Here is a 13,896-nt window from a genome sequence, read left to right as displayed (position 1 = left end):
TATATATATATATATATATATATATATATATATATATATATATATATATATATATATATATATATATATATAGAAGAAGACATGTTACGGCATGCTACGCATTCGCTTTGCGAAATAGAATCATGGAAGCATCGCTTCGTCCAATGCATGCATTGGGCCATGCAACGGACATGCATGGCCATAGAGATAGAAGAAGACATGTTACGGCATGCTACGCATTCGCTTTGCGAAATAGAATAATGGAAGCACCGCTTCGTCGTTTTGGACTCGATTGACCCGTTCCGGTTGTGCTATCCCTGGGGCGCGATCTTGTACGCGTTCCAAAATGGAACGGAGGCGGTCCGTTCCATCGAGCCGCACACGATTGGTCAATTTCAACCGTGACGTTCAAATTGACCAATCGTGTGCGGCTCGATGGAACGGAACGCCTCCGTTCCATTTTGGAACGCGTACAAGATTGCGCCCCTGGTTACCTCGGCTGCTTCGGCTGCTTGGTTAGAGGGACAATAACTTTCGTTGAGTCATTGAGAACATTAGGGTTCCACGCGGTTACATGGCGAGGTACACACCGTACCTCGCCATGTAACCGCGCCTTTCTTGTTCCTAAATTCAAACCGATTTGTTTTACTTTAATTTGTTTCACGTTGATTAAACTGTACACTTTAAATATATTTTTTGACACAAATAAAACAATCGTCAACTCGGGTTTCCTTTCCTTTACATTTCTAATTCCTGAAATTTGTGCTACCCGGTTGCTGGCTAATGCCGCTTGGGTGGGCATGGACCATTGTCATAGCTGCACAACCTGCTCTTCACTGCTGAAAACATGGAGGAAGGAAACAAAACAGGAGAGGCCCTGACGTCACTTTTTTGAAGCCGGAAGTGCAGCCATGTTGGTGTGCCACTTCTCTTTGCACCTCCAATCAGGGGTTCTGCAGCTAGCCGGAGCAGATGGGCGCGAACTTTGAACTTGCATTGTTACGAGCCGCCCGAAGTGTGTGCTCCTGACGCGCGTCAAAACAAAGCCTACAAAACTTCTGTAGCAGTTTTAGTGAAGCAGACGCGCTCCTGTGTTTTTCCGTGGCACGTTGAAGAAGACAACGAAGACCCGCGCCGTGATTGCTTGAGTGAATCTGTTGCTGGACGACACTCACACTCACAGACCCAAAACACAACTTTCAAGCTTACACACCACGCTCCAAAGTCAGCTTTTCTCGTGAACAAAAGGTGCTGCAGGAAAGACACTGGCGGAAAAATCTTATCTCACTTTTAAGAGACCGAGAGCAGCAGTGAAAGCTTTAGGAGCGTGGTTGTCATGGCAACGTTGACACTTGGGGTACACATCCCAGTGCTCCTTTGCGAAAAACATCACGTGACTTCCGCCACATCTTCTCCAATACGTTCGTGCTGGCCATGGCCTCTCCTGGGGTTTCCTTCCTCCATGGCTGAAAAGGAAAATGAGGGTGAGAGGCAAGGAGCTGACTTCTTTTCTCAGACTGATAATCGTCGGTAACAACCTAGATAAGAAGCGCAACAAACTCAATATCACGATTCGTTAACTCGCTACCACTTCCGCGCGCTACATGTTCTTCCCTTTTTTTTTCTTCGCTATTTTCATCATGGTAACTGCAGCCGCTGTCATCATCAAGCGGCGTTATCCGGAGGCGAGAAGATAAAGAAGGTAAAGAAAGCGAGGAGTTATTAACCAGCGTCTCGCGCGAGCCTTTAGTACGAAATGTCAGCAAGCGTCGAAAAAGCGGTGGATGCTGAGGCTGCGGAGGCACCCAGGCCGTCTGGGCGGTCCTCGCCCGCTGACGAGGCTCCCTTGGCCGTCTCCGAAATTGACGTGGAGCAAGTCCGACAACTCCTGGTGCAGCTGTACGAGCACCTTATGCGCCAGGTATACCTGTCCCTATAGGGTCGGCCGAAGTGTTTGGCGTGAAAGTGGGGAGAGGGGAAGGAGACGGGGGGAGGGAAGTGGGTGACATGCCCGTCACTACAATTCCTCGCTGAGTACCCCCAGTAGCAGTGGAATCGAGGTGTAAATTGGGGAGCCCCTCTTTTCGCTCAGTGACCCTCCACTTTCGACGTCACTGCATGCCCCTGCGTCCTTTCCCTCTGTGTTGTAGTGTCTTCCTGTCACGCGCATTCCACCGTAAAGTTAGCTAGTAAATTGTACGATTGCTTCTGGACAGCATCTATGGGTTGACTAATGCAATAACATGCCCTTTATTTCTGACGCCGATTGTCTTCTCATGACAGATTATGCCAATTTCCTAATCTGTGACTTCCATGACCTGGCCTCCTCTACTTCTTCCCTTTAATCTTGACGATGGGTTATCAACTACCGGCATTTATTATCTAACCAACAATTCAGCATACGAATTTGTTAACGTTACACACGTCATACTGAAAATAGTTTGTTCCCGACGCTTCTGTCGGAGATTCCCACCGTTAGCGGCTCTGTTCGGGATCTCAACACAAGACAGCGGATGAGTTCAGCGAAGCGCCACTTAGTGGAAAATGTAGCGGCGGTCACACGTATACGTAGCTATCATAAGTAAAAAATCCGCTCGCAGCTGTGTACTGCAATCACAAGTAAAAAATCCGAGCACACCTAAGAACTTCTTATTAGTTGTGAATGCGAAAGCATTAATGTCCAAGTGAAAGCTGCTGAGCGGTCCGAGTGGCCAAGCGAGGGCGTTGCAAGAGACGCTTGGCCGCTTGGCTGCTTGGCGCATTTTGATTTGGCCTAACCTAATACGGGTGTCACACGGCGCACTTTTGATCGCGATCAAGTCCGATCCGGATCAAATTTCTCGGTTGGATTGACTCCTTTGCTCAAGCTGTGCGAGGGAGCCAATCGCAGTCGAGAATTTCGATTCGGATCGGGCTTGATCACAGTGCGCCGTGTGACACGGGTATAAAGCTTACCCTTATGAAAATGGCCACGACCTTTATGTTTCCTGTCTGTTTCCTTCTTGTGCCCTATGTGACCTTTATGTTTCCTTGCCCTTTATGTGACCTTGAGGAAACATACTTCGTGTGTACCGCATGTTTACTCATTCTTTCGTACGACTCGAGGAAGCAAACTGAATCTTTCCTGTAGGATGTGTCCTTTGTGTTTACGGCAGGATGTTACCTGTGTGTGCACTCTATGTTACCTGGCTGTGCACTCCCTCTAGTGCACATCGAGGTAACATAGAGTGCACAGAGTAATTATCTGAACTTAACACATGCTACGGCTAGAACTATTATTTTATTAGTATTAGAACCATTATTTTTCCTGGATACGCCAGGAAAAATAATGGAGGGGGGGGGGGGGGGGGGCTTGGTTTTTTCGGCCCTCGACTTCGTGAAGCTACCTTTCCTTTTCTGCTCTACGCAAATTACACGCTGAAATTCGCTCACTCACAAATTCAAAACGTGCGGTCGCTGCTAAAAGATGCCTGTCTTTTCAAAACTGCGTGTGATTGCTGTGTTGACATTCGGAGGGGTATAAGTAGGGCAGCGCGGATCCTGTAAATGCTTGCGTGGGCGCGCAACTGAATAATTTTTAATTGTCAGTTGGCTGAGTCGTTAAAGATGTGTACGGAGCATGGCCATATTTGTTTGTTTACGAGTGCATGCAAGCAGTACGCCTGTTTCACTTCGACCGAAGCTCCAGTTGCCGCAGCAAGCAAGCCATCGGCACGTTTTGTCGTCTTTATTCCTTACGCTACGAGGAAATATGGTTCCACCGATTCAAGATGAGGTCACATATATTCTCTTAAACACGACACTTGGCGCCATAAGAAGCGTGTATATGGGCGGTGATCACGAATTTGTCATCGGTGGTTGTCGTAGCAGCCGAAGGCCGTCCGCCATTGCAAGCAGACGGAGCAGAGGTGCACGGGCTGAGCGCTGATTGGCTCATGTCCGCCAGCAATAGTTAGCGCATGGTTCGCCTAAAATTCCCGTATATGCGTTATAAAAAAGACTGCACACCCAGGCACTTTAAACTTAATAAATGCTGTTTAAATACCGGCCTTCTTTCCAGCTACCACTTCCTCCGCGCAACAAAATTAAATCTCGAAGGCCGTGCTTTTGCAAACTACATTTTCTAGAAGCGAATGTAGATCTCGGAGACTACGTTCACTTGTTTACCGCAGTGTGGCGCTGCTGCAGTGTGACGTCCATGCCCGGTAAAATTACTGCGCAATGCACACAGACGAGCGCGCCGCGTAGTGGCCAGCAAGAGAAATATTTCAAAGAGTATCCGCACAGTCAATGCATGGCACAGTGTCACCGTGTGGCTCTCTATGCGCGGGCGCGTTCTGTTTTCTTAACAGCTTCTGCATACGCCATGGAAGAAAAAAATGTGGTTGATCCCTCTTATATAGGAATCGGTATAGAACACGAAAGTGAAACGTGTCTTCACAGAAGTAGTGTAATGCTTATTGCACATTGATATATAATGTCTATTGGTGTTTTGTGGCTAAAGCGCCCTTAGGCGTTGATGCACCCACGCTGACGCCTGGTGGCACGTCTCCTCCATCACGACTACCAACGTCGATGACCATGAGCAACCGTCGTGCATATGGAAGCTGCACTACGCTGCACACGCTAGCAGAACGCGAAAGACGAAGCACGTAACTGACACACTAATACAATGCGCAAGACAAAGCACGTAACTGAATCGTCACCGAGTCAAATCAGCGCGTACAGCGCGTCGTAATTGCAGCCTCCGCGATCAACTTCAGAAACATTTTCAGAGCTAATTGCGGAGGCCACGCTCCGCTGTGCTGAGTACGGTGAACGCCACCTAGGTGGCGTTGGTAGTGCTTCTTGATGCCAGCGTCCCTTCGAATGCTGGCATCGAGGCGTCGTAGTGCTGAGACCACCGAAGCGTTCACTGTCGGTGCGCGTTAGTGTCATAATGCAGTACTTCTCTTTTCTGCTCGTAGGCGGCGGCACCGCCCCGAGCAAGAGCGCGGGTACACGGAGGAGTGTTAGATCAATGCCTCCTAAAAAAACAATGCCTGGGACGTCGCTTGCTTTGCCATTGGAGGTACGCTGCCGTGCGTTGCGAGCGAGCGCCGCGTGTTGGCGCTAGCGACTGTACTGCCGGAGTGACGCTGTCGGCAACGCTGTGTCGGCGCAGCTGACTACGGTACAGTGTACTAGAAGGGCCTTCTAGTACACTGTAACTACGGTACAGAAAGTACGCTACAGGGGCCAGAATCACTGTAACTACGCGTTGTGGAGGCGGTTGCTTGCGCGCTCGTGGCGTGCATTTGAGGTGCGGCGTAGAGCGCGCGCCTGCTGCGTGACAAAATTTTTCTTCGAAGGAAGACCAGCTCTGGGCTGTCCGGCAGAAGATGCCGGCCGAGTCCAAGTCCTAGCTTTTTTATAAGCTTTTTTTCGACCGTGTTTCGACAATGCCATGTAATGAGTTTTGAAGTTTTGAGCATTACAGTCACTTGGCGGATTTTCGAAGAAGAGTTAAAATTTTGTCAAGATTGGTAAAATCGTGGTAAAAAAAAATGCGTGGCGAAATCGTGGTAAAAAAAAAAATGCGTGGCGAAGAGAGCTACGCTCAAAATTTAACTCGTCTTTAACTCGTGTACAGCGCCACGTCACTAGCGCGTTGGAGATGCGTTTGAAGAACGCTGGCATTCTTTCTGCCGACGGTCAACCGTGCATGCTGTGTTCGCCGCTGCCGAATAGTTTCGCCAGAAGCTCGCTTATGGGCACAAGTTCGTCCAAATAAAGGCTACTGTTATCCCAAGTCACCTCCTCTCTTTGCCAACTGACAAAGACTGTCACTTCAACGCGACAATATGTAGCATGAATGTCGTCTGGTGAAGCAAAGGTCACGGTAGGCAAGGGCGGGCGTGCGTCGTCTGCTCGAGTTACCATGGCACGGCGACGCGCCGCCGCCGCCGCCGCAGGTGTGTTGCAAGCAGTTGCAAGCGTTCGCCGCGAGAGGCTCTAGGGGTTGTACTATGTGGAGAGGAGGAAAACGGAAAGGGTAGGGCGCCGCGTCTCCGGCTCACGTCCCAGGCATAGTCTTTTTAGGAGGCATTGGTTAGATATATAAGGCGCGTCTGTGTAGGTCTCTGCAAATGCGTTTGTGGCGCAATGGGTTAAACGCTCGGCGATCTATCGTCGCGGACCGAGAGGTCGTGGGTTCGATTTCCAAATTTTGCATGTTTGTGGAACTTTTTCTTCTGGTTTCTTTCTTTGTATTATGTTCGTGTACATTGTAAGCTGACGTATTTCCGTGACGGAAATACGTCAGTGAAGTCTTGGTGGACCCCGGCATAAAACACTTTCGTGTTAAAAAAAAGTGTTGCGTACCTCAGTGCACCAATCGAGCGGTGAAGGATGAGGTAAGCCTTGATTTGTTTCCGCTGGACGCGCATCTTAAAACGAAGTCGGCGGTGAAGCTGCGGATCGGCAAGCCTGTGACTCCGCCAATGAAATTTTGTAGCGCACACTTCGTCGCCGAAGACTTCTTCTGGAGCAACATCGGTTAGCAGAATGCTAATCGTTGACCTTGTTCACGAAAGCATAACGATTACGCTTTTACGATGTGGTAGTTGTAGCTTAGATGAACGGCACGTTCAATGCGGCACGAAAAGACAAGCTAACAAGATCGCGCCTATGCCTTACTATGTCCGAACGCTACTGCTACAGCTGAATATTTGTAAATAAGGCTGCCCAAACGCTCCCGCAACAGTTGATTATTTGTAAAGCCATTTAGGCAGCTGGTGACTGGTTTTCGAGCGTAACTGACGGAGCGTAACTAGGTTCGGAGCTTCGTGCCGATCGCTAGCTCTGTGGTATATTTGGTTGCACTGATCGTTTTTTTTTATTGATTGGAAAGCAAGATTGGTGCAAAAAAAAGCAGATCGGCGTGCAGACACGGACACAAGAGAAGTGGACAACACAAACGGCGTTTGCGTTGTCCACTTCTCTTGTGTCCGTGTCTGCACGCCTTACCTATTTTGCATTATGAATCTTTACCAACTAGCTCAGCTCTCTGTCGTTCCATGATCGGTGTACGTTTTCTTACTTAAACCGAAAACGCTGCACTCCAGCCATAGCGTTCGTTCTAGATACGCTTCGCGTCGCATGCATCATTCAGAAAGGCTAAGGGCGTCATTCGCCGTAAAATAACAAGCACGCACGCACTTCTCGTTATGCACGCTTTTGGTTATGCAGCTGCATTCCGCAGCCGATGAGAATAAAATCTGAAAAATAAGAATACACTCGGCGTGCGACGAGAATGATGAGAAAAAGCCCGGCGTGCTACCACACGGACGCGCCGTCGTCTATTCTGACACTCTCTCGGTCCGCCATCATGGATCGCCATGCGCGCCACCTGTAGTCCGTGTGCATTGCGAGAGCTGGGCCCGCTGGGCCACGTGTGTGCAAGAGTGCTCGTTGCAGCAAGGCGGTAATTTATTCATGTTTTGGAAGTGTCTCGACAAACTGTGGTCCTTGTCGTGTGTATTAATCATCATGAAACCTCTGGACTTGTGTAATAATATCATTTCGTCGTATGTTTCGTGTGAAACGCCAGTGTCTAGAGTCTACTACAGCGCCCATCCGAGCTTCCTTTGTTCTCGCCAGTACGGGTTCTCTCGTGAAAAACGTGGTGCTGTGGCTTCGAATCATGGTCTGTGGAAGAAATTGTTGAAAGTTGTGCTTTCGTGTGCTGGAGTTCATCGGCAATTAGACAGTGTTTGCTCCAGAAAGAGCGTCGGCACCGAGGTGCCTTCGAGACAAGAAGCGTTTGATGACTTCACATCTTGAAAGGTAAGCAAGTCTCGCGCTTGCGCGCATTCTTGTCGCTTATACAGGGTGTTTCAGTTAACTTGGGACAAACATTAATACTATGCTAATGTTACGTAGCTTGACAGAGCCAAGGTAATGTTGCTTGCCGTCGCTTGGAGATAGTTCGATTATTTTTTGCATTCCGCCTCATTAGATAATTAGTCTTAATTAATGAACTTCTCAATTATTATTATTAGACTAAAAGTGTCAATGAAAAAGTTGTAGAGCGACATGAGAAACTCGATACAGATTTCTTTTACTCCGTAAGTCTTACATAAAAGTGTTTTTCCGAGCGTGAAAGATGCCCGCGAATACCCGCAAAGCGCGTCGAGCGGCCAGTCGCACGGCGATTTTGCATGTATTCGCGGGCTTCTTTTACGCTCGGCGAAAAGGAGAAAGAAAAAAAAAAACAACTTTCGAGCAGATAGCAAAAAACACACTCGGGCAGATAGCAACAGCGCAGTCTGTTTAAAATAATTAGTTTAAAGCTTCAGTGTTGACATTGCCATACCTAGCACCTCACCAAAACAACTGCATTTAATGTTTGTATAATACGATAATTTCCTCTTCTTTATGACAGCTTTATAATCCCCTTTTCGAGTGACGTTTTATAATTCCTGTGAGTGTTTCCTCTTAGTAAGTTGTACTCCCTAAGCCGCACGCTTTTATGCTTCCCCGTGTGCTAGGAGGTCAGGGCTCCTCAAGCTGTTCTCACAGCTTTTACCTGTCCTCGTAACTTTTTCTTGCTGCGGAATAAAATTCAATTCAATCGTTTTCACTTCTGCACGTTTCTTAGCTGTGTGCATACAGGCCAAACTGTTCTTGGATATATGAAATTTACTGCATAAGTGAAAACGCTTGGCCTTTTATTTTTCAGGTGTCTTGTGAGCTCTCATCCAAGCACCCCATTCCAAAGGTCTGCTGTGAGCCGATGTGGCATATGGAAGTAACATGCAGATAGTTCAATAAACTACTTGTAGTTTCAGAGAAACCTTTGCAAAGTATTGTCGACACTTTCTTTTAAAAGTGCAAGCACTTATCCAACATGACATCTCCGCATCCGAACATTACACTTTACATTTGTGACAAAAACATCTAGAACAGCGACACTGCATGCTGTGAGGAAAGTACAAGTTGTACTGCAAGTGTTATACTAAAATTATTATTATAGAACAATATTGTGTGAATTTATGTGCCCTAGCAGAGTTCCAATCAGTATGCTTATAATAAACCATATATGCTTATCTTTAAAACTCACACAATGTGCATAAATATAAAATGGGCACAGAGAACTCATCTATGCATGTCTACAGAAAATGCAGGATACAGGATCTTTTCAGTAGGGCCACATGAAGGGTGCATAAAGGTGGGAGTCATGAAGGAAACATAAAAGCAGTGGCCAAATTTCAGCATCTAGAATACATAAAGTACGGTAACATGAAGGATACATAAAGGACGGACACACGAAGGAAACATAAAAGCAGTGGCCAAATTTCAACATCTAGGATACATAAAGTACGGTAACATGAAGGATACACGAAGGAAACATAAAAGCAGTGGCCAAATTTCAACACGCAGGAAACATAAAGGATGTTTCCTCATGTGACCCCTAGGAAACATACAGTAATCATAAAGGACATAACCATTTTCATAAGGGATACCGAGACCACGGAACAAGAAACCTTTAGGAGTGGAAACTCCGCCAGTTGCGGCGACCAGTAAATGTCACAAGCCCACGGAGCCACTATCATGCTGGTGGCACCTGGCAGCCGAGAAAGAAATTATCGCCGTCTTGGTTGCTAAGGCAACCGGTGACGTGTGTTGCTTCCGTTCGCCGCGCGCCTCAAGTTCTACTGAGGGCACTCACGCGTCCCACCTGTGTCCCCCATCTTAGGCTAGCAAATTCGGAACAAGGGTAAACTGCGCGTATGAGCGCTGTTAGTATTACGGCCCACAAAAATTTGTCGCAGTTTCATCCGAAAGGCGAAGCACCAATTGCGATAGAAAATTAGTAGAGAGCTATACCGAGTAAGGATAGTAGTTTTATCAGCTGTATAAACTTGGACATAGAGCAGCACCAGCAACGCGCAGAACTGTTGTCGACGCCGTCGGCGTTTTGCCCGCGTTTGCACCGAACGCGCGCGGCATTTTTGTATAAATACGCATTTGGTGCCGCAGCTAAACGTCGCCTCCCCTCCCTCTCTCCCGTCCCGGGACCCCACAGCCTTTCGCGCGACGGAAAAGGTTGCGTTTGCTCTCTATATATGGAAAGGAGGAAAGAAACGCTTAATTCTGCAGCCCTTGAGGGAGGACGGCGCCGAACGCGCGTTTGCTCTCCGACGTGCGTTCGCTCCCCGTGAAAGCGCGCGTCCCTCGCGCCCTTTCACTCGCACATACAGCGTCCGAAGCGCGGCGACGATTTCATCGCCGTTGACGTCTTCGGAACCTGACGGCGACGGCGACGACGATGGTGACACCGACGGCAGAAATCTGCTTTGGAGTGTCCATATAATCGCTATCGCAATAAAACAACGTTACGGCGTGCACGCTGAAGCGAACGCCAGTGTCGTCTGCTTGGCGTCTGCTTTGAGCGGGAGACACGGGCGCCGCCGCAGAGAACGCGCCTGAGCAGCCCGCTGGGCTCCTGCTTTTTTTTTTTTTTGTGTTGCTGCTGCTGCTTGCATAACGCGCCGCAAGGCGGCGCCACTGCATGCGCCCCCGTCGGCGCATACTAATGTGACGTTATCTTGTCGCCCGCGCTGGCGGGAGTTTCTACTCCTAAATAATCTTCCTCCGTGACCGAGGCGCAGTTAGAACGCAGACGAGAGCTTGCGCGGACAAGGAACGCGCGGATAACACAGGCTTCCGAGAGCGAGGGTGACGTGGCGTCGCGGCGATGCCCTCTCCCCTCAAGCAACGCCTGGCGCGCTGGGGGGGGGGGGGACGTTTTTACCCGCCCTGCTCCGTTGAGGCGCGCTCGTGATGTGGCGTCTCAGCCAATGGGAATTTAGGTGCCGTTTTTCGCTTGTCCAGATGACAGACTCCGCATTTTTCGCTCAATGGGCTATTTGATGCTTTCACATCAAAACGTTACTCCGTTTACTGCGAAATTCTTTTCCACCATAGTCATTATCCTGCAGGCATTTCCTTTTTCTAACACAGTATGCCGGCTATTGAGCCTGCAGTAACACAGTATGCCGGCTATTTTCCTGCCGGCGTACTGCAGTCTCAATAAACGTTTTCCCAATCCAATCCTGCCAAGAACATTACTCGCGTCCACTCATTTATTACTCGAATGCATTGGGTACACGCACACAGAGGAAAGAAACTGGCGAACTAGTCATGACGATAAGACTAAATTAGAATTCAAAGGTGTGTAACGTCTTCAAGATAAATTGCTTCAATTCGTTGGCACATTTGCAATGAGACAATTACGGAAAGGGTAAAACCGAAGGTGCGTAGCTTTTAATTGTCGGGTCTAGCCACCTGAAATATGTACCAGTTAAGGGGTATTATCTCTGCCTCCCTGATGCACCAGGTCATCACACTCATCGTGGCCGTCTCCATCTGCATGCTGAGCGTGAGCGTGCTGACGCGCGTCCTCCAGCAAAGCCACAACGACTACCTACAGATGGGCTACATTCGATTTCCGGAGGACGCCGGCGCGGAGACCGTCGTGCTCATGAACTCCTTCGGAAATGCCTTGAGCTTCCTCTTGATGCTCATGATCGTCAACTGCGCCTTGGTGCTGCTGTACAAGAGGGGCCACTACAACATCATCAAGGTGAGCAGGCATGATAGCGTTCACTCGGTGTTCCTGAGTACCAGTATCGCTTTCCTTATTCTTTGATTACCGTGCATCAGTCTGCGCAGCCATTCCGGCCGACATGAAGTTGCGTACAAGAAGTCATGACTTTCTTGGCCTTGGTCATATTCTTGGTCAAATGTAAATTATCAACGCCGTGTTACGTGCTGTAGGAGACTTCAAGTGTTCGGTACAGCGATAGACGTGTAATGCAGGGTTGCTTGAACGCGTGTGTGTTTACAAGTCCTCAACACATGTTTTAGGAGCCACTCTGTATAGGTTAAATGGATTCGTAAGAACAGGATAATGCATATATTCTAATCGCGAAGATCTGATTTTCAATGCCGTCGACGCATAACAAACATTTAACACAACGTTGAAGCTTCTTTATTCGGTTCCTGAGTCATACAACGCAGTCCTTGGCGGCCATTCACTGTTCCTTAGTATTTGTGCGTTATTTGCGCGTATGCACAGGCCTGGATGATAACTGGCAGCGGCGTCCTCCTCTTCCTGACGGGCTACTATTACCTGGGCCGACTGGCCTTCTACTTCAACGCGCCGCTGGACCACATGACGTGTTCGCTGTTCATATGGAACGTGGGCGTGACCGGCATCACGGCGCTATACCACGACGGGCCGTTCCTGATGCAGCAGGGCTACCTTGTGTACATATCCGTGCTCATGGCCGTGACACTGGAGGAGTCCTTCCCCGAGTGGACGTCGTGGATTCTCTTGGTGCTTGTCTCCGTCTGGGACATATTCGCGGTGCTCTGCGTCCTGGGCCCGCTCCGAATCCTGCTCGAGACGGCCAAGGAGCGAAACGAGCCGCTCTTTCCGGCTCTCGTGTTCTCCACTTCCTCCGCTTGGTGCTACGCCATCGGCAGTAGCTCCGCGGGCTTGACGCGCGCCCGCTCGTCTTGCGACACTGCTGCCTGCTCGAATCGGTCTCTCGCTGACAAGGTGCTCCTACCCACGGATTCGGCGTCCGATCCTCCAGCTCGGAGGGGAGATCTGACTTCCGAGTGCGCCGATCGTACGAGCAAAACTGCGGTTTCGATTCGCTCTTGCCTCGAGGTGGTTGCGGAGGACTCGCGGTTGGCCTCCACCTTCCGGGTGCGCGCTGACTCGATCGCTTCGCCGAAGAACGAAGAGAACTTGCTCCGGTTTAGCGATCCAGAGGAAGCAAACGATACACCCTGGTCGACTGATAAGGCGCGAGAATGTCGGAACCAGTCCGATGCGAAGACTTCCACGGGGTCGACCCCGAATTCTTCGGCCCCCGGTTCCGTCGTGCCGGAGAATTGCGGAGAGCTGCGCGCGGTACAGCCGCACCATTACCACGGCGAAGGCGGCGCCGCAGACAGGGAGGACGCTCCGTTACCGGTGCTGCCTCCCCCTGCAGGTGTTCACAGGTGCCGTCACCACGGCAGAGCTCACCGGCGCCGAGCTGAAAGGCACCAGGGAGAGCGCGAATCGAGTGCAGAGATGTCGGGCGACCGGGGAATGAAGATGGGCCTGGGGGACTTCATCTTCTACAGCGTGCTCGTGGGGAAGGCGTCGCGACACGGCACCGCGCTGACGGTGATCGCCTGCTACCTGTCCATAATCGTGGGCATCCTGCTCACCCTCTCTCTGCTGGTGTATTTTCAGAAGCCGCTGCCCGCGTTGCCTTTCTCGATCGGCCTGGGTATCGTGGCCTACTTTTCCAGCTTTCATCTCGCCGAACCTTTCATCAATGACGTCAGCGGGATCGTTTTCTAACTATAGCGGTCGCTTGCAGCTGTGGCAGCGAACTTGGCTTTTGCTATATCCAATAGCAATGAGATAGCTATACAATCGAGTTAAGCAGTAAACCAAGAACAACATCAGAAAAAAATTATTTTTTGCATTCTTCGTCGTGACAGGGGAACCCCCGCGGTGTTCACACTGCCCGAATTGAGCGCTTTCGATTTATAAGTTTCTTATTTGTATATTAAAACCAGAATGCACATTTTATGAAAATACATAGGTATATACAGAATAATGTTGAATTGTAGATCGTATGGTCGATGCGAGGCTTCAAAAAGTGAAAGCTTTTGTTTCCTACTCTGTTCGTGGTCTCAAAGACCACGTGTGTTATTGGCAGGTAGTGGCTAGTTTCGGCGGATTCGAGAAAGCGATAGAAAACACAAACACACAAGCTTCTTGTTTCGCAGACAATTTACATGGCTGCTATATTTAAAGATACCAAGGTGCTGTTTCAGCCCTGCCGACCATGGTAGACTGCT

General features: G+C 49.3%; 1 protein-coding gene across 1 annotated transcript; it reads left to right on the top strand.

Moving 5' to 3' along the window:
* Positions 1 to 11,353: 11,353 nt before the first annotated feature.
* On the top strand, positions 11,354 to 13,390 carry LOC119462187 (presenilin-2). The gene is made up of 2 exons (XM_037723533.2): positions 11,354 to 11,608; positions 12,104 to 13,390. The coding sequence occupies exons 1-2, from the start codon at positions 11,354 to 11,356 to the stop codon at positions 13,388 to 13,390; spliced, it is 1,542 nt and encodes a 513-aa protein (XP_037579461.2).
* The last annotated feature ends 506 nt before the right edge of the window (positions 13,391 to 13,896 follow it).

The sequence above is a fragment of the Dermacentor silvarum genome, chromosome 8, assembly GCF_013339745.2.
Source record: "Dermacentor silvarum isolate Dsil-2018 chromosome 8, BIME_Dsil_1.4, whole genome shotgun sequence".
NCBI lineage: Eukaryota > Metazoa > Arthropoda > Arachnida > Ixodida > Ixodidae > Dermacentor > Dermacentor silvarum.
This window is presented reverse-complemented; position numbering and strand designations above follow the sequence as displayed.

Coding starts and splice junctions, on each gene's coding strand:
- LOC119462187 (XM_037723533.2), top strand. CDS start 11,354: ATGCACCAGGTCATCACACTCATCGTGGCCGTCTCCATCTGCATGCTG. Junction 11,609..12,103: donor GCCACTACAACATCATCAAG/GTGAGCAGGCAT, acceptor GCGTATGCACAG/GCCTGGATGATAACTGGCAG.